Source organism: Trichechus manatus, unplaced genomic scaffold, assembly GCF_000243295.1.
Source record: "Trichechus manatus latirostris isolate Lorelei unplaced genomic scaffold, TriManLat1.0 scaffold00096, whole genome shotgun sequence".
NCBI lineage: Eukaryota > Metazoa > Chordata > Mammalia > Sirenia > Trichechidae > Trichechus > Trichechus manatus.
In genome coordinates, this window is record NW_004444032.1 from 4,491,453 (window position 1) to 4,517,082 (window position 25,630).

General features: G+C 35.7%; 1 protein-coding gene across 1 annotated transcript in view; it reads left to right on the forward strand.

Annotated features, from left to right (window-relative positions):
* The window catches only part of IMMP2L (inner mitochondrial membrane peptidase subunit 2), a 909,463-nt gene that overhangs the window by 600,395 nt on the left and 283,438 nt on the right, over positions 1 to 25,630 (forward strand). The window contains exon 4 of the mRNA XM_023737033.1: positions 23,451 to 23,516. Within this exon, the coding sequence (XP_023592801.1) occupies positions 23,451 to 23,516 (66 nt within the window). The remainder of the gene's footprint in view (positions 1 to 23,450; positions 23,517 to 25,630) is intronic.

Below are 25,630 nucleotides of genomic sequence, written 5' to 3' on the forward strand. Positions count from 1 at the left end.
TTGAGGGAAGGATTTGTGGAATGAAGCATAAAACAAAAACCATATTACCTACTAAAAATTCAGACACTCAATGATTCAGCATGCCCTCCGTTACTGAAAACACATAATATCAACAAAAAGTTAAAAGGAAAAAAAAAATTGGGTCACAAAATTAAAACAACAAAAATTTATTATCTTATAATTTTGTAGTTCAGAATTCTACACAAGTCTCACTGGGCTAAAATCAAAGTGTCAGCACGGCTGTCTTTCTTAAGGGTCTAAGAAAGAATTTGTTTCTTTGCCTTTTCTAGCTTCTACAGGCTACCAACATTCCTTGGCTTGTGGCCACCTTTCTCTACTTCAAAGCCAGCAACATTGTATCTCTCTAACCCTACTTTGCTCATCTCATGTCTCTCTCTCTTTTTCCTCCTTCTGTTACTTTTAAGGACCCTAGTGATTACATTGTTGTTTTGTAGTTGTTAGCTGCCCTCAAGTCAGCTCTGACTGATAGTGACCCCATGTACAAAAGAACGAAACATTGCCTGGTCCTGCACCATCTTCACAATTGTTGATATGTTCAGGTCCATTGTTGGAGCCATTGTGTATTTTGAGTGCCTTCCAAGATAAGGTGCTCAACTTCTAGCACTATTTTGGACAGTATTCTGTTGTGATCCATAATCTGTTTTAGTCTCGAAGCTCCGCTAAAACGTGTCCACCATGGGTGACCCTGCTGGTATTTGGAATATAAGTGACATAGCTTCCAGCATCATAACAACACACAAGCCACCACAGTACCGCAAACTAACATACAGATGGTGGTGTGATTACACTGGGCCTGCCTGAATAATCCAGAATAATCTCCATATTTTAAGGTCAGCTGATTAATAACTTTAATTACGTCTTCAGTGTTAATTACCCATTGCCATGTAACTTAACATATTCACAGGTTTGTGGATTAGGATGTAGACATCTTTGAGGGGCCATTATTCTGTCTACCACACTGGATTTAAAAGTTTGAGATACAAGATCAGCCCTGATGATACTAATGATTTTTTGTTTCCTAGGCATTTTTATTACAATTAAATTAAACCACTACTAATCAGTTTGGAGGAGGGAAGGACATAGTAGTATTTTTTTTCCAACAAAAATATTTTTAAGATAGCCAAGCATAAACATTGACTATTACTAACCACTAATATTAAAAAGATAAAATATCACTAGAATAAGATTTAAAGGAACATTGATACCTAAATAAAATTATTACTATTTTTTTTTTCAAATATTGTCACTAGTACTTAATACAACTCTAGTTTTAATGAGGCTTAAGTACTGTTTCACTCCTTATGCAACCTAAGTCATTAGTTCTTCTGAGGTATGTACTCACAGTTCTAGTGTTTTAAGATCAAATCTAAAACATTGTATTTAAAACCTTCATTGGTTTAGTTCAGTAATCCTAATTCTGTTCTTAAATTTGATCTAAAGACAGGTACGGGTCTGCTTTTACTAGTGTTCCTTCTTCTTTAAGAATCCAGACTCTTTTGGTGATACATAACATAAAACCTGTCAACTAGGTTAAGCAAAAAGTGAATATTTAAAACTAATCTAATATCTGATATAACCCATTTCTCTCTCTCTCTGTCTGTCCACAAACTAGGTTTCACTGTACCAGAGTATATGCTACCATACATGGCTACCCCATATATCTGCATTTGCATATCCTTTGTTGGACAGTCTAAGAGATTCCAAAACCAAAAGCCATTGCTGTCGAGTCGATTCTGTCTCATAGCAACCCTATAGAAAGAGTAGAACTGCCCCATGAGGTTTCCAAAGCTGTAATTTTTTACAGAAGCAGACTGCCACATCTTTCTCGCTCAGAGCGGCTGGTGGGTTCGAACCACTGACCTTTCGGTTAGCAGCCGAGCACTTAACCACTACATCACCAGGGCTCCTTTTCTAAAGACTGGAACATATGATTCCCTATGGGAAAGATCTGCTTGGTCTAGTTTGTATCAATTTTTTTTTTTTTTTTGAACCTTTCTTCAATCATGCAATGACAAGTAGGGATAAGGTTATGAGCATAAATGTGGCATCTGGAGCTCATACATCTTTTTTGAGGGGGTGATTAAGAACTGGGAAGAAGAAAACCTGCAGAGTTAAATGCTAAAATATTATAAACTAAATAAATAGCAAGAGAAGAGTAGCTCTTTTCCCCATTTTCTGGCCTTGATACTACCAGAATGTATGTAGATATTAGGGTTCTTGGAAGGTCTGATGTTCAGCCAGTATCCGTTAGTATACCAGACAGTAATTTACAGCCCGCTCGCTTCTGATCGGTCAGTGCTTGTGTCATAACACTTGTTATATATTTTGAATTTCACCTCTAGTCCTTTGTACAGTTTCAGAAAACCAGATAGAATCCAATAAATATTTAAGTACACATGTAGGAACTAAGAGAGATTACAGCAGTTCTTAAAAGCGTGTCTTTTGTGACTCTTGGTACTGGTGTTACATTTCTAGATTTCAGAAACTAAATTTGTAAATGACAAAGTGAAGGGAAGAAATATATGAAAGCAGCAATTTCTGAAATCTACTTTGAGAAGATTCCCATTTCTCAATAGTTACTGCAAAGAAGCAATGTTTATTAATCTGTCAAATTAACAGAAGACTTCACTGAGGCTTAGTTTTAGAAAAGAGGACAAATCTTGTGTTTTATTTGTGTATGTATTACCTTGACAATTCGGCTATTAGGTTTCCTTGAAGTCTGTGTTGAAATAATTTGCTTACTCTACTTCCTCTCAGTACTTAGTTTTAGCCCCACTCCCTAACCCCACATAGAATAACTGCCAATAACTTCTGTTTAATGGCAGAATCCACCAACTTATTTATATTTATTTATAAAAATTATTTACATGGATTTCATCAGATGTTTGCATTTCAAGGAGGAATTATTTGTTGATAATTGCATGATTATAAATAGAATCAAACTTATGTATATGTAATGTTTAATGTGATGAACACAATTTTAAAGATAGAGGCCTGGATTGAGGGAGTGGCTATACTTAATGGCCTTTAATCTCTGGTTTTCTATCTTTGCAGATTAAGCGATCGTAGTTAATGCTTCAATCATATGGTTTTTCCAATTAAATGAGAAAAATTACATATATGACATAAAGAAATCTACAAACTACCATTTCCACGAGAGACTTCAATTGCAAAGATCCTATCTAAAAAGACCTTTATCCACGTGATGAAGGTGACACTGGATTATTTAATTTCTGATAATTAAGAAAAACTTAAGTTATAAGAAAAAAATAAATGTGTGGCTGGTATATATCGCTCATGTCTTTTCAAATATACATTAGTTCTCACAAAGTGTACTTGTACAGTCACAGTGGAGGCTTTTCAGGTAGTTCATGGATCCTGTTGTGTTAGCTCCTTCATGATACTCGACCAGTTTGCTTCATTTTTGACCTAGTAGGACCACCTCTAGAGATCAGAGAGTAGCTAGGTCTTCATGCCTATTCAGACCCAGGGTTCTCTGCTGAGACCGCCAACAGAGGTGCAAATTTTGATGTCCCGTATATCTTTTTCCCCCTAATATAAGCACTTATGCTGTAAGGACTCAACTAAGACTACTTGACTTTGAGTAACTAGTGATCTAGCCAGGGTCAAAACATTGCCCTAAGTAGGAAGCTCTGATTCAATGGCTTCTTCATGGAGGTGTGTACTTGGATATTTGACCCGATTTAGTTTTATACCTTTGCCTCAATGACGCAGCATGGTCTAGCTTTTGGAGGCCAGGAGCTCAAATATGTCTGTATTATTTTGAAAACACGAGAATTGCACAGGGCAAATCATTGTGTTGTCTCTGGTTTTCTAAGAGAACTTGAAATCGGATGCAGGTATTCATAAATGTACACAGTTAACACACAACTAATCCTCACTGACTGGAACTTTTAAAAAAGTCTTTGAAAAAGATTTTACGATGTAGGTTTCACCTTAAATATCCTACTGTCAGTTATTTTTCTTTTAAACTAATATCTTTACATTTAGGTCCCTATTCCTTTTTCCTAGAAATGAGAGAAGAAAGGTTAAGAGAAGGTAGTTATTATTGCAGACATTGAATACAGTTGTCCCAACTCTCCAAACCGAGAAAGCGGCAGGTGTTGCTTTTGTGTAGTGCCTGTCTCCATGGAGCAGAAATAAGGAAGACGACAGGCGGAGTGGAAGTGCAGCAGATGCGGGTAAAGAGGTTCCATTTCCATTGCAAGAACGTGAACAGCTTAGAAAAGGTTTCTACTTAAGTGGATTGAAAGAACACATATTTTTCCTCTTTTTTACAACACTCAGTCCTGGAAATGTAATTGAATCAGTGTTCTGATGATACATTTTTCAGACTTTTCAAAATCTTAAAAAGGAGTTCCTCCACCTCCCAAATACTTAAAAAAAAAAATGTATATGTGTGTGTGTGTGTGTGTGTGTGTGTGCGCGTATACTTATATGTATATGTATATCAGAAAAATGCTTCCTTTTATCTTTAAATGAAAAGTTAGTGGTAGCCACTTAAGACAACAGTGAATTTTTATTTTAAACATTTTGTCATGCCACAGGAATGTAGTCAGGCCCACTCTTACTAGAAAGTTTCACAAGATTTTCCTAAATGCTATAGAAAGCATGACCAGTTGGTTTGATTTCCCAAATATAGACCTAAGTGTAGGCAAGAATTTTTATTACTCACATAATTTTAACAGTGTGACTGCTGCCAAACCGAATAACTCAATTCTTTCAAAGCCATAATTTGGGTTAGTATCTCATTGACCATCAGTATTGATAGAATTAACCAGATAATCACAAATCTTTACTTTTAATTTGTGTTAGTCATACCTGGATGTTCTCATTCTGTTGGGAGTTAAGAATCAGAAAAATTTGTCATGACAGACTAGCAATTTTTTTAAAAAGCAAGTTACAAACCATCATATATTATTGCATTTTTTAAATGTATGTGTAAGTTACTATGAGTCAGAACCAACTTGATGGCACACAGCAATGAGAAAGATGAATACTAAAATGTTACTAGCTGTTATTTTTGGATTATGAGATCAATGGTGATTTTTGGAATAAATTAATAGTAAGAAAACAAAAGTTCTATGAAAATCTTTGGATCAATTTGTAGTGATAAACCAAACACCATGGTAATTCATCCTTAAAGAGAATTAACACATACTGTGTGGATTCACACGGATATTCATACTGTACATATATTCTAGAAAACTTGAACATAAATCAAATGAAGGGAAAGAACACCGTATTAGATCAGACATTTGCTCTAACTCTGATTATCTCTGACAGTAATACCAAGTGTTGACCTTAATTACCACTAGAGACCTGTCCATTAATTAATATAAATTTCTATTAGGAATTATCATTTAAAAATTATAGTTACATATAGGTAATGATTTTTTATGTCATGAATTTTCAAACAAAATGTTTGCACTTTAGCAAAATTTTAGTTTTTTTTTTTTTTTTAAAAAGGGCTTTGTGTTTTTGGTATACACCTTAGATTTATCAAAGAATTAAGAGATCAGAAAGTCAGAAAATTGCCTGCAGGATCTACAGGGACTTTGTGTCAGTCATTAATGATATTTAAATTAAGATTAAATATATTTTTTCCTTTCTCATATTAAAATACATAATGTTTAATGTAGATGATAATTTTAAGTATGATTTTCCCAGTTAAGCAATATTTAATGGTTTGATAGGTTTATCTCTTATGTCAAAATTTACTGTGGAAATACAGCCTTTCAGAAATAATGAAAATAATTTTAGGCTGTCACTATCAATAATTTGTTCAATTTCTCTGGTGAAATTGATATATTTCTTTGTATTGATTTTTTTAATGAAACTCCTTTGCAACTAATAATAGTTACCATTAAAAATTATAATGTGGTATTCTGAATAATAGCTGGAGAGTCTCACACACAGTCCTGGACTGATTCTAATAATCAGCCTTATGCTTTTTGGAAAATACTCTGTTGTCTATGGCATACTTTTCTTTTTGTAAAATACAGGTAGCCATAATTTCATTCTTTTTAAAGATTATTTGAATGAAGTCAGAGTTTTTAAAGTACACAGAATAAAAGCCAAGAAAATATATTACCAAATGGCACAGTCCATTATCCTAAAAAGAAAATACTAAAACATCATATTTATTGTGAAACGAAAAAGTGGAATAATGTCTGTCATTTGTCAACTTTCTAATGGCCTATTCTCGAACTCTTAGGTCTTGGGCTTATCCATTTGTGATTGTTTTCAGGGATGCTCTATGAACTATTTGCTATATTACCTGGGCAGTTTTCATCAAATATTATTGTTTTCATTTTGCCACCTAGTTTTTAAGTGAAGAACGCTTAAAATACACAACAGACAGAACAAATAGATTCCCTTCAGTTTCCACACGAAATTGGTTGATTAAACTTTTGCATCCCACTATAGCAATTAAATTGCCTAGTAAGAATACACTCAGCTACAAATTTAACAGCTCATGAACTAATGAAAGAAAAAAAGAATCAACAAATTACTGAGCGTAAAAATGGCTTAACCTATCTGTAACTTCCTCAATTATTAGAAAAGTCTTATGAAGAAGACTCTAAGAAGGAAGGAAGGAAGGGAGAGACGGAGGGAGGGAAAGAGGAAGGGAGGAAAGAAGGAGAGAGAAAAATCAGTTGACATTTATCTGGAAGTAGAGTCAAGCTTCCTTCTTAGTGGCAGAATTGCCATTTGAACGTAGCAGACCACATCACAAATCTCACAGAATGTTATACAGTGATCTTTGTAGCAAGAATTTCATTTTGTGGTCTTAGTTTCAGAGATGATGGCTTCTTTCCTACTTAAGGTAGGAATTGGACCCATGAGGCTCTGCATTATAGCATATAATGAGTCTCGTTCTATGCAAGGCAGATGTCCACTCACTTATGTTTAGTAGCTCATTTGATCTCTACAGCAACATTTGGGGGTCAGCAGTACCAGCTGTCATCATCCCTTTTTACTCCTGAAAAAGTAGATGCTAAGAGAGGTGAATGCTCAAGGTGATACAGCTAGCATTTGGGCCCGAACCCTAAAACTGTGTGCATTACAGATTGTAATAAGGTCTCTTCTGTAAACTAGTGCCCATCACAGTGCCTGGCACCTGGTTGCACTCAGCATTTATTTGTTGAATGAATTAATGACCATACAAACTAAATTTTTCTGTATCTAAAATCCATAGTCTTTCTGTTACATCATAGCTTCTCTATCATTCTGCCTATTCTGAGATTTTTAGATTCTAAAAAATTATTGAAAATGGAATGCCTTGTTTTTTCCTCCTTGAAATTCTGTTCCATACTAGTTGCAAATCCGATTCCAGGTTGATGTTAAATATGGACTTATTAGAAATTTTTCCCCCCTGGTAGGAAATTTTGTCTTCATACTAGTTTAGAATTTTGTTCGTGTTTTAAGAAACTGCATCTTTTTTTTTTTTTAAATGCTGAAATCAGTATTATTTGCCATGTTCATTCTGAAAATCTTTTATGGCCTTCCTTTATGGTTTATATCTTCACTGAGCATATGGGGACACAAGATGCTGAATTTCATGGAATTTTCATGTGAAAGTTCCCAATTGTGTTTGTCAAAGAATAGGGTAAGACCACCTGCATCAGAATCATGTAGGTGCTTCTTCAAATACAAATTCCAGATTCCCAGGGCCCAACCCTTGGCTTTAAAGTTTCAGAACCACTGACATACAGACTGAGATATGCAGACTATAGATTTATTTTTATGTCTATATAAATTCTCTTGGAAAGAATTGAGGAGTTTTGAATTTTTTCAGTCTTAGTCATCCTTTTTATTACTGATACTAGTCATAATTTCATCAATATACAAATTGGTTTATTAACCTAGTAGCAATATCTTGGTATATTTCTTATGATCTAATCATCATTATCAAATACTTATTACTTATTTTTTTAAAATGCAAGTACCTGACTTGAGACTGGATATAATGAGAGGGTTAAGACAGGGCACTGCTTTTGCTCATATTATGGTCGTATCTTGTGGAGACAAGAATAATATATAAATAGATAATAAAATAGGAAGCAAATTATATATAAATAGATAGCACATATGTACCAAATGGGAGCTTCTAAGATGTTACATAGTAGGCCTTCACTGGCATCAGTTATTATGCACCCAGAATACATTTTTCTTGCTGAAAATGAAGACAACTGGAATCAATTACTGATGAAGGTCAAAGACTACAGCCTTCCGTGTGGATTGTGCCTGAACTTGAAGAAAACAACAATCCTCACAGCTGGACTAGTAAACAACATCATAAGAAATGAATAAAAAATTAAAGTTGTCAATGATTTCATTGTACTTAGACCAACAATCAATGTCAATGGAAGTAGCAGTTAAGAAATTAAACAACATGTATGTTGCATTAGGCAAATCTGCTCAAAATACCTTACAGTTTTAAAAATCAAAGATGTTATTTTGATGACTAAGGTGCACCAGACTCAAGCCATGATCTTTTCAGTCACTTCATATGCATGCAAAATTTGGGCAATGAAAAAGGAGGACAGAAGAATGTATACATTTGAACTGTGGTGTCGGTGTTGGTGAAGAATACTGAATATAGGTAGTCCCTGACTTATGACATATTCGAGTTATGATGAACTGCGTTTATGACTGTCCTTTTTTTGTACATCTTATCATTAGCAATATGTACTGTATATATTGTTGCAACATGTAATTTGCTGATGTTATCATTCTCAAATGTTCACTTGCAGATGTTCAATTTTATGATTTACTGTTCAAAATACTGCTGTATGGATTTAGTTTTCCAAACTACATTAGGAGCTTCAGTTGGTTGAAAACGTGGACCCAAATGCTGATTGCTTTGCTAAGTCAATAAGCAAATTTGGGAAGCAGTGAGATGTTACTGTGAAATATCTGAAGAAAAAAAGAAAAGGACCATATAGACAACTTTCACTAATTTTCTGACTAGAAATGCTATCCCCATTCCCAAGGATAATCCAGATGATCCAGAACCTTCCCAAGTGGAGTTATTACCGTAACTGACAAAATGCTAACGTCACTTGACTCTTCTTCATCATCGGAGTGAATTTTTATGATTTGTGTATTTTTTATGTATGTATTAAAATATATCTGTAAGTTTATATGTAATGTTTCTAACCCCCAAAGACAAATAAAGATAGGATTTATAAAGATACTGATAATAAAAGGCTGATACTGATAACGAAAACAAAACAAACAAAAAATGAGGTATTCAGCCTATGTCAGAACAGACTTATGACAGAGTCATCAGAATGGAACCCCATGGTAAGTTGGGGACTACCTGTATACCATGGACTGCTGGAAGAACTAACAAATCAGTCTTAGAAGAAATACAACCAGAATGCTCTTTAGAAGTGAGGATGATGAGACTTCGACTTGCTTCCTTTGGATATGCTATCAGAAAAGACCAATATCTAGAAAAGGACAGCATGTTTGGTAAAGTAGAATGTCAGCAAAAATGAGGGAAATCCTCAGTGAAATAGATTGGCACAATAGCCATAACAATGGACTCAAACATGCCAAACATCATGAAGATGGCACAGGACTGGCAACGTTTCATTCTGTTAAAAGTAGGGTCACCATGAGTTGGAGCTGACATGACAACAGCTAACAACAACAAAAATTTTTACTGGAGCATTTTTTGTGGTTGGTAACATTTCTAACAAATCCAGTTTTACCGTGACTGTGACAGTGCAAGTCAGTTGCCAAGTCTCTTGGCCCATATCAAAGGAACAGCTTAGGACCAAATATGCCACTCACAATGAAGGGCCTATCTTTGAAGATGATGTGATACCAGGTCAATATGTTACTTCAGCTGACTCTAGCATAAGATGTCTAAGAGCTATGGTCCTGAAAATTAGCTTTCTGGATCAAGATGGTTTATTAGTTGGCAGTTAAGAAATTCTGTGTACATTCTCCAAAGCTAAGGTTAAGGTGCTAAAGAAATTGAGCCTTTCAACACTTAAAGAAAGGTGGAGGTTAAATGAAATAGCCATTCAAAACAGCAAATAATTGAGCCTCTCTGTTAACAGGCATGAGGTCAAGTACATATAGCCACAGCAATGATACAGTCTGCATTCTAAACAGCTGAGTTTTTTATTTGAAAGTGATGAGATTGGATTGTTGGGAACTAATTAAAATGAGATTTTCATTTAGAAGGGTAGTAATATAGTTTGAAAGATACCATAAGAGTTTCAAATATGGCCATTTACCTTACTTTTTCAATCTTCTCATTAGTCCTGTACACTTACAGTCTCTGGGTTCTATTCCTTTACCTTTTTTTTTTTTTAACTGAATCATGTTATATATTTGTTTTAAATCTGTAACTAATCATTCTAAAGTAGGATATTGATTATATGATTAGGTAAGTATAACTGAATAAATAGACTTTTCTGTATTAAAATTTAATAAAAAGGAAATAATGACTTTTCCTGAAATATTTGAATTAGCTACCTCTTCATCGTAGGAATCATCTGAATATTGTAGTTACATCTTTTAAGCCTGGAATTATGAGGATTTAGGGAATTGTAATTGTAAAAGATGAGATGTTCAGAAAATGTTCCTCTATTTATAACACAACACAATATAACAGAAAATAGTTGTGTTTAAAACAGAGGGGCAAAAGCAAACTTGTATATTATCAAAGTGACAGATGATAAGTGAGAAGGATAAATGTCCAAAATATACAGGGGGTGGTGTTGAAGAAAGTCTTTTGGAAGATGTATTGGAAAGGACCTGGAACACTTATTGGGTTGCTTTAAAGAATTAGAGGAAGGCGTTTGAGTGCCGATGAACAGCCTGGAGGGATGGGCATTGTGCTGGAAAAAGCAAGGCAAACAGATGGCAGTGTTGAGAAAGAACTGATAAAGGGTGAGAGAGACATGGTATGCATCAGCAAGGCTTTGGGGCTCTGCATTTTAAAGTGAAGCTCAATTAGAGGATTTTTATAAGTATTTGTTTGATTTTGTTATATCTTTTCCAGAAAGTCATTTTATTTTAGGGAATAGGGTCAGTTTATTTGAAAGTTTTAAAGAGCATTTTTTAATGTTATTTAAATCAGAACATCTATCCATGTGGTCAATCCAAAACACAGTGCCGTTGCCTGTTAACTCACTCTAATGTGGATTACCCTTTGCCGTTGAGTCTATTCTGACCCTATAGGAAGGAGTAGAACCACTCCACAGAGTTTCCAAGGCTGTAAATCTTTATGAAAGCAGACTGCCACGTCTTTCTCCTGTGGAGCAGTTAGTGGGTTCGAACTGACAACCTTTCAGTTAGCAGCCAAGAGCTTAACCACTGTGCCACCAGGGCTCCTTCAATGTGTATTAGACCCTGGAAAACATATTTTATACTGGAGATCTTTCTTAATCACTGGTGTTTGTTCTCATGTCTCTTGGCAAAGCTCCCATGTTACAGTGAAATGAAACTCATAACTTTCTACCATTCAGATGAAGAGTTGTAAGTGGTGAGCATATGTTTCTAAGAATCAGATTGCATTTAAATCAAAGCCTCCTCCATACATTTAACCCACAGACACAGTTGGAAATTATTTCCCTTAATTCTCTTTGGCCTTATTTTACCCTATCGTATATGTATTTGAAGATTGTGAATGGTTCTTATACCTGTGTCTGGAAGAGGCTTTAGCTGTGGGAACCATATGGCAATCAATCCCCTTCTGAGTTTCCTCCACACATGAAGATGGAAGTTTGCTCCCATTTTGATTCAATAATCTCCTACTGCTGTTCTGGTTTTGAGGAAAGCTATTGATCATGTTTGAGCCATAGACTGGTTTCAGAATGTACAGCTCACAAAGGGTATCAACATGACAGCTGTAGAGATTAAAGTCTATTTTGTGTGTGTACAGAATCAGAGGATCAGTGCTCAGAAACATAGGCAAGCCTTCTCACATTAACCAGTGTCTTTCCACCTAGAATCAAAGTGGCTTCCCGTAAGGAACAACATATGTGGAGAGATATTGTATGTTTATATTAAGTGTATGCCCAATTATTTGGCATAAAATTTATAGACTAGAAAAAATGTATCTACTGTATGCATATAGTAAAGCATGATAAACCAAAAGACTGTTGCCATTGAGTTGATTGTGACTTATGGTGACCCCATGTGTTACAGAGTAGAACGGAGCTCCATAGGGTTTACAGAGGCAGATCACCAGGCCTTTCTTCTGCAGTGCTGCTGGGTAGATTTGAACTGCCAATAGGAAGGGGTAGATCATCGACAAGCTGTAGACTCAACATACTCACTATTTTTGTAAAAGGAGACATACATGAACAAATTTTATAGTTATTTCTGACTGTACAGTTAACTAAAAATAAGTCAGAGTCTTGAAACTTGTGAAAGGATGCATCACAAGTTGAGATATGAATGCGATTTTTGGAAAGGGATTCCTTTAGTCTTCTATATCTAGAACACTAGCAACCAGGAATATTTTGACTTCTGACTTTTCCTACAAAGAATAACACTTTTCCGGGACAGCCTAACAAGGGAAAGGACAATCACAGGATTGTAACAACAACATAATAACCAAAATTTCTCTGATTCTGAGTCTATCTCTTAAATCACCAGAACCCAAATTTAGAAACACCAAAGATTTTCTAGCAGAAGTGTAACTAGGGTATGGCAGGTATGGTGGGCATTGCACTGGCCTTGGGCTCGTGGTGCCACTGAGCAGTTTCTACCAAGTATGGCCAGTGGGCGTATCTATGGAAAATGGTGCCTATGGCAAGCACTGAAATTGCGCCCCTGTCCAACTATCTGACAGCCCTCTTTTAGATAACTTTACCATAAAATTAACTTAAAAATACAAGTTAAGCTCATTAATCTTTTAAATTCACACATTACCGTGCTAAAGAAGGATGTTGGCCCATACCTGGTTAATAGAAACCGCTCAGTGGTGCCTTGCACCCAGGGCCAGTGCAATACCCTAGATAAAAACGAAACCAAACTTGTTGCTGTCCAGTCAATTCCGACTCATAGTGACCCTATAGGACAGAGTAGAACTGCTCCATAGAGATTCCAAAGAGCGGCTGGTGAATCTGAACTGCCAACCTTTTGGTTAACAGCCAAGTTCTTAACCACTGCACCACCAGGGCTTGTTTTCTGCCTTCTCCAACTCCAAAGAGTCATAGGTGTTTCTGTGCTTTCTTTGCTGAGTCCTTTGGCACTGTGCTCTCTTCTTCCTTACATGGCTTCCTTACATGCTCTGTAGCTCTCTGGCTTAGCTTATCCTAATGAAGTAACTTTTATCAGTCCTTGGAAATATTTTCCCTCTTTTGTCTTCAAGATTCCTTTACAATCTCTCACAATTCTTTTTAACACCTTACCTAAGTTTTGCCATTCTCAACTTGTCTCCTGTCACCAAAGACTATTTATTCTCAGTTCCTACAAAATCCTTCTCTCTACTTTGTCAGACAGTACTCTCTTCCCCCACCTCTGTAGCTCCATGTCATCCATCTAGCAGAGGAAAGAGGAGAGGAATACTGGAAGACCTAGAAACAAGCACATACCATTAAGAAACAGGAGTCAGGCATTTAATTTAATGTTCGTATCATTTGGTTTAAAGCATGATAAGCAAGCTATCATGGTGACAAGTTATTGCAGTATAAATAGCAGAAAATAAATTGTAGAGAAAAAACTTCTTCTATAGCAGCTAGAGCTATGTAAGTGGCTGTTAAGCTGAGCAAGTAAACGACAATGCTGCCTTCAGAGGTGACCAGTTGCAATGGATTTTGTAAAATCCCAAACCTCTTGTATTCTTTTTTGAAGACAATTTTCTAATACTATTCTGTTTACTATTGGGGGCATTAAGGGGACATATGTGGACTATTTAGTCTACATATTTGGGGACATTTTCAAGAGAGCAAATTGTGTGTAGTTATATTAGCCTGATAACTCTTTCATGAAGCAATAGTAATATATTTTAAAACTTAGTAAGTTCAACAGGGTTGGAACAGAAATGAGCCAGGGTACTTCATATGCTACTTATATTCTAACCTTCACATTGTCAACATTCACCAGGAGAGTGAACATTTTAGAGAAATTAGGATAGTTTCAGTGATCATGATAATGTGGAATCTCACCTCTCACACACAACCAACTCAATTTTACTGGGAAATTTTGAATCCAGTAGCACAGTTGAAACATTAATAATGCATGTCACTACAGTCACTAAGAGTCTATTAATCCACACATATATGCAATGGAATAGAGAAAATGAGATGGGTACAAATTCTCAGGCCATAAAAATCAGCTGTGCAAAAAATACAACTTTATTTTGCCATTACTGGATTTAAATTTCCACACTACAAGCAGAACTTATTCCTTTCTATTCAAGGTAAACTTAAGGGTGAGGCAATTCAAGGCAAATTAAGTTCATTTATGGTTCTCCATTGTGTCAGGGTATCATGTAAGCTTTGGGGAGTTTATAGCCTAGAAACATCAAGGGAGATACCCCTGAACCTCAGTTGGCATTTCCCTGTGCTGGCACCCATTGAGAGGTATGTTGGCCTGGCTGGTTCTCAGTTGGAACACCCCCCTCTCTGCCATTGCTTGCAACAGTTGAAATGTCCCTATTCCCATCTAGCTTTTACTATTTATTGCCTGATCGTGAAAAGTGCCATGTGGTCACTGTAGGCATGTGGCAAAAGAGCTGGGGGTTGGCCCATCATTTTCTGCTTCACTTTTTTATCTGACCGTAGAACGTTACACTGAAGATACTCCAGCCATGTTGTTCAGAGTGCACGCATCTAATACACTGACCACTGATCCTTACAAATAGAGGCGCACATGTGAATTTCACAACTTATATCCATCCCAAGTACCTGTTGGGCACAATTAGGCTGACTTAGAGAGTTAAATCACCATAGATAAAACATTCCTTTTTATGTTTATAAGGGTAAAAATTCCGTCTTGTTTCTTGGATATTTGCATGTTTAGAACTCAATTATGGTTGGAAAAATGGTTAGTGGTTAAATAATGACTCCAGGTGAAATGATCAAAGATGCTTTTGTTCTCATTTTCTATTTTTACTGAAGATGCTCCTTGCCCTAAGTTTGGCACCTCACAACCTGAACTATGACTGAGATCATGGCAAGGCAGTGAGTGAGCTGCGTTGGAGACAGGATGACCCTTGTGCCGTTCTTCCAGTGGCATTCTCCAGGTGACTGCAGATACTGCTAACACCTTGCATGGGCATCAGCTTAAACTTCCTGACATCAGCTCTTACATGCTAATGTGCATATTGCACTTCAGTGGGTCTGCCTTCTCTGTGCCATATTGATAGATATGAATATGGCTTAATATGGAAAATACAAATAGCTTTCACCTGGTTTGTGATTTGTATATTCTTAAAGTCTGCCAAAAATATGTGACACTATTTCCCAACCTGATTGAAGCTAAAGTTCTAAAACCAGTTAGCGTAATTGCAGTATTAGAGTTATAAGGCTAGACTGATGATTTTAATTCCTATGAGATCAGTTAACTTAACTCTATTCCATGGCCTATTACAAAGGAATATTTAGTGAGATAGAGGAGCAAATCCTATTTTTACTACAGTGAAAAAAACTCAAACACTTGTGAGTGCATGTTCTACTATAACTGGGAGCAGAGTAGTGGAACTTCTTCATGAAGGTCTTGGCATGTTGGGAGTCCATATTAAAAGAATAGTCAATATTTATACTTATTTTAAATATTCATCTCCATTTCTGAAGATATGTTCAACTTTAAGCATATCCAAAGTTTGAAAACCCAGGTTTACAAAATAAATAAATCAGAAAATGTGTATTTCATGACTAAAATATTCTTTATAGGTCAGAAGTTATCTCTTTAAATAGTATTAATCCATAGTGTATGGTAGACTGTGTCTTTCTCCCTCCCTTTCTCTCTCTCTCTATGTAAGTATGTGTATATAAATGTACACATATACACACGTACTATATATATGTTATATATGTGATATATATATTAATTTGCACACAGTCTATTCTAGACATTGAGGTATAATTATAATTATGTTCAATACCTGAAGACTGCACTATAGTATGTTTTTAACTCTTTGAATTAATAAACATCGGTGGAAATGAACTCATTGTTGTGTTTGTACTAAATTCCTTAGATTTTTCATAGGTAAGAGAAAATGCCTGTTTCTCAGAATTACTCAATTACAATGCTGTTTCAGCTCTTTTCAAATACAGAAGTTAGAGTCATAATACACATTTAATAGATTTAACGTACTCAAGTCTGATGTACTAATAAGACCAGTTGTCACCGTTTGCTTATTAAATTTCTTCTAGTCATAGTCAGCGAAAATGAAACAAGTCTTAAATTTAACCAAGAAAAATTTTTTATCAATAGGCAACTGTTTAATTCTTGAAAGATCATGCTTTTGCTGTTTCATCAGTATGCACTATTAAAATGCATTTTCTTGTGGAAGACATTGCAGAAAATAAATCTGAGACATAAACTTGTGATCCCTGCTGCCACATTCCTAGATCACTAAAAACCTGACTGGAGTCTCTGAGGTGTCCTGAAAGCTTCCACTTTTGCTGCTCAGTAGCCTGATTCAGGCAGAGGGTGCTTTGAGAGAACACCCAAGTAGATAAACCACCTAGCATATTATTCTGAATTTCCTTCCTTACCCTACCCCACAAAACAAGCTTACCCATGAGCATTGGTCCTAGTGCTCTGAAATTTTACTCACTTCTTGTTAAATTTTTCTAAACACCTAACAACACTCAGGTCTTGCTTCGTGGTGCCTTTCCCAGGATCTCACCTTCTCTAAGATCTGTTCCCTTTCTAGAAAATAAGTTATTATAGAAGACAAATTTGAAAATCAACTTGGGCTGTCACCTCATCTGTAAGTCACTTTACTAATACTGAAGCCCTTGGATAGGAACATTTTTTGACACATCAGGGCAAAAATGTCTGTTAGGGACTAGGTATCCTTAAACCATTTTCTGCAAGTGCATCTGAAACTATAAGCTTGTGAGGATTTCAAGAATGAACCCAAAAAGCAATAAAAGTCTATAGTTTTCTTTTGCTTATGTTTAAAAGGTTCACCATCATATAAAGAGAAGCCTGCCAGGGGAAAATGTAGCTTGTAGCTGAAATACTGACCTTAGTAAAACATTCTGAAAGTACTGATTGATAAAACTGTATTGAATTTTTCAAAGGAATCATTCCAAAAGGGGCCGAGTGCACAGAACTCACACTACTGATGATGAAGCAAGTGTACAGAATCAAACACTGAAAATTACTCATTTGTATCTTAATTTTTCAGATAATACCCATTTCATTTAAAGCTAACCTGTGCCTTTTTAATATGAGTACCATTATATTTATTTTTAATGTGTCTTTAGTTAACTATGTAACAAAACTTCTTTTAAATGCTTTTTCTTGCCCTTCTGTGCAACAGAATTTGAAAATTCTTTTATTAGAGGTTTTTTTTTTAATAGACTGTCTGTGTAAGAAAAGAAAGGACTGTAACATTGTGCTCAGGCCCAGTTAATTGATCTCTTTTATGAATTTATTCTAAGAAGGAATGACTAAAATTTACTGATTATCTACTACGTGATGGAACACCTGCTAGCGCTTTTACACATGCCCTCTTACTAGTTGTATGATACTCGAGGTGGAAGAACTCTTTAAGAGGTCTGGAAAGGCAGCTCTAGACATTCATGAAACAAGCTGGTGGGATTGTAGCCAAGTCCTCAGTATCGGCAACAGCAGCTTCACAGATCCAATGGATTTCTTTTTCATGCAAGAATGTGGGCCCAGAGTTGCCAGATCTTTCTGTTTTTTCAAGAGGAACAAGAAATTCAAAATTTTATGTGAAGTTTCCTATTTTCTTGACCAGTTCAAGATTTAAAAAATAATAGTTAAAACAATAAGTAAAAAATTGAAACAACAAGAACAATGCCTGGGCCAAATCAAACACTTCTACAAGCCAGATTTGATTGCCTGATGTAGCCTTGTTGTTAGTTGCTGTCAAGATAGCTCTGACTCATGGTAGCCCCAAGTGTGCAGAGGAGAACTGTTCCACGGGGTTTTCGTGGTTGTGATCTTTTGGAAGCAGATTACCAAGCCTGTCTTCCAAGGTGCCTCTGGGTCGGTTTGGACTGCCAACATTTGGTTTAGTAGTCAAGTGCTTAACCATTTGCACCATCCAGGGACTCCTTGATGTAGCCTTACCTCTCTGAAAATGAGACCCAAATGGTTATGTAATTTCCCCAGAGTCAGCAGCTGTCTTGTAGCAGAAGTGTAAGAGTGACAGCAGGTTCTGTTTTCATTGCCCTTGCAGGACACCACAAGGAGGACCCACCACATGGTCACAGAGAGGGGAGGCACTTAAGCCATGGAAAACGAGTGAGATTAAAAGTTGCAGAAAAAGTGCTAGATACACTTGTAGGCCCTTTCTAGCTCTAACCATTTATGCAAACCTTGTCAAACCCAGGAAACATTTTCCAAAAAGTGGGGGAGACTATCATTTGATATGACTTCTTATAGCTGTGTTGCATGGACTATTCTAATTCATATTTTGATGATTAAAACAACAGCAGTTTATTCTTTGTTATGAAGATGTAAAGTTATATGGTTAATGCATGATTACCCTTTAAAAAAGTGAAAGATAGCCTATCTAATATTAGGCACCCCCATATTATTAGTTCTTACTTTTACCTTATTTACTTTAATGAAGAGTTCAAATTTAGACTCACTGGGATACCAGCACAGTACTAGTTGCCATCAAGTTGGTTTTGACTCATGGCGACCCCATGTGTGCAGAATAGAACTGTGCTTCATAGGGTTTTCAATAGCAGATTTTTTGGAACTAGATTGCCAGGCTTTTCTTCCAAGGTGCCTCTGGGTAGACTTGGGCCTTCAACCTTTCAGTTAGCAGCCAAATGTGTTAATTGTTTGCACCACCCGAGGTCTTCTTCACTGGGAGATATGGATTTAACTATGTATTTGAGAGATCAATGCTTATATTAGACTGTTGCTAAGGTAACTTTTATTCCTGAGTTTAGTTCTTTGATAATCTGGACCAATGCTGAACCATGTAAATATAAAAATTTATACAACTCCCAGAGGAAAGTTTTAGAATTGCACTATAAATGGAAGAAGAGTGAGAGTGCCTAGACCCAGGGTTAAGGTATATTAATGTGTGATTTCAGGATGGGGTGGGGGTCAAGAACAGAGAAGTCGGGACACAAGCTGATCCCCCCATCCCCACAAACACCAGGAGGGGATCTCTGAGGTACCTCAAAGTACGTTCTCACTGCTCCAGACAGTCAAAATTATGACTTGTTGGAAATATAAAAGAACATGAGACCAGTAACAGAGATTACGAGACCTAAGGCATGGCTCTGTTTGGTCCAGCACAGGGTAAAATGGCAACATTTCTATCAAGATAGGAAGTGAAATTCAAGAAGGACATTGAATGTCATTTTAGGGAAATCTTATCATGATTATGCCAGATGCTGTTCCCCACCCCACAACCATCCTGGATGGAGACACATTTTGCCACACCAAAGGGGTCCACGGAGATCTCTGCAGCATAGAGACAATTCTAGGCTCCTTGTCTGAGTCTGTGGAACAGCCCTGCCTAATTAAGTCACGGGCATAAAACAGAATTTTAAAAATCCAGGTCTCAGAAATAAATATTGTAAAACATTGCTTATTATGAAAATGCTAAAATTACAAATTTAGGTGCAAATTTTAGTATTCATTGGACAGCATACACTGTATTCCTCAAGTAAGGCCTAATACTTTGTTACTCTTCACACTTTCTAGCAGATAGGCATGTGGCCAAGAAAATTAAGACAAAGGGAAGTTTCATAACTTTCACACTGTAAATCCGTAATAACTCTTGTTCCACTTCTACTTACATCAAAGTAATGTGTTCAACAGCCTAATGACTAAAATATAGATAGAGATTTTGAGCAGTAATGGGATTAATGCTAGTAATAGCATTTTTTCATTTTGAATCATTTGATTAGATTCATGAGTTTAATATTACATTAAAATTTATAGATATATTTGAAGTAGTAATTCATGAGACTTTAATTATATAGATAGCTCACTTTGCATATTCTATTTTGTCTCATGATCTTAAAATATAGATTATTTTAAAATATAAAATACTTTTCAAGTTTCTCAAAAGCTTAAAGGTTGTTGGCATAAAATTTTTTTTTATGTTTTTTAGGGGTTGCTTTACATATCATTTCATTCACATGAACCCGGCCTCAATATTAGGTGGGAGAATTAGTTCAGATCTTACCCCGTCTTAAAGCATTTTTTGTCAGGTAATGTCATGTGACACAAACAGGTGCCATTTGCCAATGGGCTTCCCGATAAACTGGGCCATAAATCCAGGCATGAGAGCTTTTAACACATATAGAACTTTTTTTTTTTCCTTTTGGTTACCACCCTTCCTGGTCCTTTCCCAGTACTAACGCGTGTACATTTTTCCCCTGTGATTACTCCTAATAATTTACACACAAAAAAAATACATGTAGTATTTTATAAATTGCAATTTTCAATTCACACATTCTCTTGATATTTCCAAATCATTGTATGTTCTTCTGTAACATTTTTAATGACTGGGAAGTATTTCCTTATGTACATGGGCTGTAATTCATTTAACCAACTTCCTGTTAATTTTTTTCTCTTTTCTTTTTTATAAGTAACACTGCTTTGAACATCCATGTAGCTAAAATTTTACATACACCCGTAATCATTTCATTAAGATAAATACCTAAAACGTAATTGTTATGTTAAAGAGAATATGAAATCTTGAGATTGCCTTACAGAAAGGCATTTACATAACCTCATACCTTATATGTAGAGTACCCGTATCCCTAACCCTCAAAACAATCTGTATTATTACATTATTATTATTATTTTATTAGTGTCAATATAATAGGAAAGTGATATTGCATTGTTTTGTATGCAATTTTTGGTGGCCACTGAGGTTGAATATTGTTTTATACATTTCCGGTCACTTAAACAGGGGGACATGGGAAGGGCACTTTCTAAGTAGCCCTGCACAGATGACAAGAATTCTGTCAGCTTGATTATGCCCAGAACCCTAACTCTAGCTGTCCATAAATGACATTAAAATCATATAAATGTAAATGTTTAGTCAATTCAATGAAAGGGAGAGGTCAGTCAAAAACTCTGATCAAACTTCTTTTTAAAATAAGCAATATTTGTCATTAATTTAGTGAAAAACTGTGAAATTGTCGTAAGTAGATGCAACTGGCTTAGATGATTTCATTTTCTCTGCACAATATATTGTGAAACGTAAATATTTTTGAAACTACATTTTTAAAAGTACATTTTCAATATATTTAATCTTTTCAGTTTTATGCATTTACCTTCCTTTCTAATTTTATTCAAAATGTAATGTAACTTGAATTAAAATTATTTTTATCTATCCTACATTTTCAAATATATATTAAATTATTATGTATGTAATCTGTTTTTTGAAATGTGTCTGTTTAAATCATAAGTTTTAAGATGTTATTGGCAGGAAATTGACCTTATAAAGATTGAGTTATTCATTGCTGCGTAACAAATTAGTCCTAAATTTAATAACTTAATGCAACAAACAATTATCTCACACATTTTCTGAGGACTCAGGGTCTCTCATGAGGTTGCAATCAGGCCAGGGCTGCATTCTCTGAAGACTTGCCACTGTAGCTGAAGGATCTGCTTCTAAACTCACGTGACTGTTGGCAGGCTCAGTTCCTCACCACATGGGCCTCTCCTTACGACTTCTTACAACATAGCTTGCCCCCACCAGAGTAAGTGATCCATGAGAGAGAGAGTGTGAACTCAAGGTTATTTCTAACCCAATCTGGAAAGTGATATACCATAACTTTTACTATACTCTATTTAGCTCACAGACCAAACTTGTTACAGTGTGGGAGGGAAATGAACAAGGGTGTGAATGAATACCAGGAGGCAGAGATTTGTTTAGAGCAAATAAAATTACCACAAGTAAACATTTACCATAATGTTTTGTTATTAGGTGCCCTCGAGTCTGTTCTGACTCTTAGGGACCCCACGCACAACAGAACAAAACACCACCCAGTCCCGCACCATCTCCACAATTGCTATGTTTGAGCCCATTGTTGCAGCCACTGTGTCACTCCATCTCAAGGAAGGTCTTGCACTTTACTGGCAGCCCGTGAAATATTTAGTATTCTTCATCAATGTCATAATTAAAATGCATCAATTCTTCTTTGGTTTCCCTTATTCATTGTGCAGCTTTAATCATGAGTAAGTGCTTCAAGTCCTCTTCACGTTCAGCAAGCGAGATTGTGTCATCTGCGTATTGCAGGTTTTGGCATTATGATAAGGCATCTGACTGTATGGATCGTAACAAATTATGGATATCATTGGAAAGAATGGGAGTTCCAGAACACTTAATTGTGCTCATGCAGAACCTGTACATAGACCAAGAGGCAGTCGTTCGAATAAAACAAGGGGATACTGCGTGGTTTAAAGTCAGAAAAGGTGGGAGCCAGGGTTGTATCCTTTCACCATACTTATTCAATCTGTATGCTGAGCAAATAATCCAAGAAGCTGGACTATATGAAGAAGAATGCTATGTTAGGATTACCGTCATCAAGTAGTTTAAATAAATAAAGTCTGCTTTAAGTATATCTGAACCTATCAATTTCTTTTAACCGTCAGTAGCTGTGTTTAAGCACTCTGTATTACATAATCTTTGAATGGCTCTACCTAATAATGTACTTTAAAATAATCCTCTAATTCTTCATTAAAAAGAAAAAAAGTTTTCATCTTCAGTGGTTTCTTGAGAATTTAGATTAAACATCTCTGTTTATTTTAAATGAAAATAAGAAAGCTTACTTACATTATCATAAAGAAATGTGTGATCATTTTCTTGTGTCTGAATCCTCTTCCTATAAGTATTTATTTTTAATAATAAAAATATCCATTGATTTTTTAAAAAATTTTTATAAAATTTCCACATAGCTTCTTTTCGCCCAGAGATTTAAAATGAGAATTACTTCAATAGTAGCTTCATATCACTCGAACTAAGTAGGATTGATGCCATGCCATAAGTGCGAAGGAGTTTGTAATGACTTTAATATAGCTTATTTCATTGTACTGGAGAAAGATGCGACAGTCTGCTTCTGTAAAGATTTACAGCCTTGGAGACCCTATGTGGTGGTTCTGCTCTATCCTACAGGGTTGCTATGAGTCAAAATTGACTCGATGGCAGTGGGTTGGTTTTGGTATATTATTGTACAATTCTTTTTATTTTCTTAAAATAACAGAGACATAATTGATTATATAACCTTATCTTACTCTTCTAGGTCCCCTAAAAACCCAGAACAGAAGATCATTAAGAGAGTGATTGCTCTTGAAGGAGACATCGTAAAGTAAGTACTTGAACTATTGTTTTGGGGTCAAGTTTGAAATATCTAGGCTTTGTTCAGTTTTAAATTACATTACGTGAAAAGTACATCTCAATTCAAAGCTTCGGAGACATTCCAAATGAGCTGGTACATCTTTAATAACCATTATCAATCTTTTCAGGACAGAAGGCATACATAAATTTACTGACCATATTATTATTCTATAATTGTGAGACACAGAAAAATATTAGTTAAATTGAAATTAACCACATTATCTAAAATAACCATTAAATCATTATTTTTCAGATATTAAAATTAACATGATGTTTTAAAATTATGATATCAAGATTTGTTTGAGAAAAATTCAGGATGTTTCATTATTTTATAAGCAAATACAGAAACTATGGGGGTAGTCTTTTATAATCATAGGAAGTAGTAAAACTGGACAGGGTGTGGAATGTAGCATCTGGATCAGTGCCAAAATAGTAGCTTTAGGAGATAACATTGTAACAATCCGATGTTTTAACAACATATTGTGATGCGTTATTTATTCTACATGCTGTTAAATCTAGAACAATGTTTGAGATTCAGCAAGTTAGTATTGGTGTGGCATAATATGTCTCATTTTGATCTCTTTTAAAAAATAAGTTATAACCAGGCTTATGCAGTGTGAGAGCCAAATGTTTTTGAACTCTATTCAGGAAGTTTTCTGCTTCTGTTTTCCCAAAAACCTTGATCTGAAAGTACTTTGTATTAATGATAGTAGAGATTAAGCAACCCCACTAAAATGAACCTCAGTCAGTTTTAGAGCAGAATTGAGGCTATTGGTTATCAAAGATGGCCTAAGGAACCCTGGAGGGTCCCCAACACCCTTTCAGAGGTTCTGTGAGATCCAAACTATTTTCCAGATGGTACTGATGTTATTTGCCTTTTTCACTTCCATTCTCTTGAGAGTCTAAATGACAGATGCCTGAGATAAACGCAGGGTTGTTGCATTTCTTGGTAAATGTGAATACAGTATTGAGTTCACAGAGCAGTGGCAGAGCAAGGATTAATGGTGCTGGGTTGAGTTTAGGGGAAAGGTGGTTGGGTGATACATAGGTTCACACCCACCCTCTCTCCCCACTGCTGCAGCCACATGTGTAAAGCCTGGCTTCTGTGTCGCAAACTAACCCCTGGGACATATGTCTCCATCTGTCCCCCTTCATGACACTTTGAGAAGCATAAAGAACAGTGTCAGAGCTCAAGGCTTCCCCAAAACTTATTGGATAATTGATTTAAAAAAAACCATTTTTTAGTGTTTGATGTTTTTAAAGAAAATTAAAAATATCTTTCTTTTGAAACTTTGGTACCTAGAGATCCTGTCCTTTAAGTAAGTATTTAAATATATTCCTATGATGTTTTTTTTGTTTTCCTAATGGTGTTGGAAACTGTTGAGGAATATGTAGTAATAGAATATTATTTACTGGTATTATACTTCATTTCTCTGTGATCCATTTTTTAAAATGCCAGAATATATAAAAAAGGATTGTAAAAATATGCTGTATGTGTAGCACTAGAAGTCATTCGTCTATCATTCTCTAACTTGTATCAAGCAGGGTGCTTTGATTTTGTAATGGAGACTTGGTAAGTCCCTCCTATACCTTAGATAATACTGAATTACCTATTAATAAAACTAAGTGCAAATGTAGGTCACAAAAAAATTTTTTTTTTTGGAAACTACCTCATAAAATGTTCAAAGGAAAAAAATTTGACTTTTTAGTATACTTATTATAGGGTTTAAGGATTCCTGGTGGTGCAAGAGTTAAGCACTTGGCTTCTAAATAATAGGTTGGCAGTTCCAACCCAGCCAGCAGCTCTGCAAGAGGAAGACCTAGAGATCTGTTCCTGTAAAGATTACAGACTAGAAAACCCTATGGGGCAGTTCTACTCTGTCACATGGGGTTGCTATGAGTCGAAAATGAACTCGACAGCCCCTATTAACAACAACAATTATGAGGTTAGGTTGTATTTTTATTTTGAATTACACATAATTACAGGGTAGAGAAGTAACTGGAATCTTGTTAGAGGTTGTTGTTGTTGTTAGGGGCTGTAGAGTCGATTCCAGCTCATAGCAACCCTATGTACAACAGAATGAA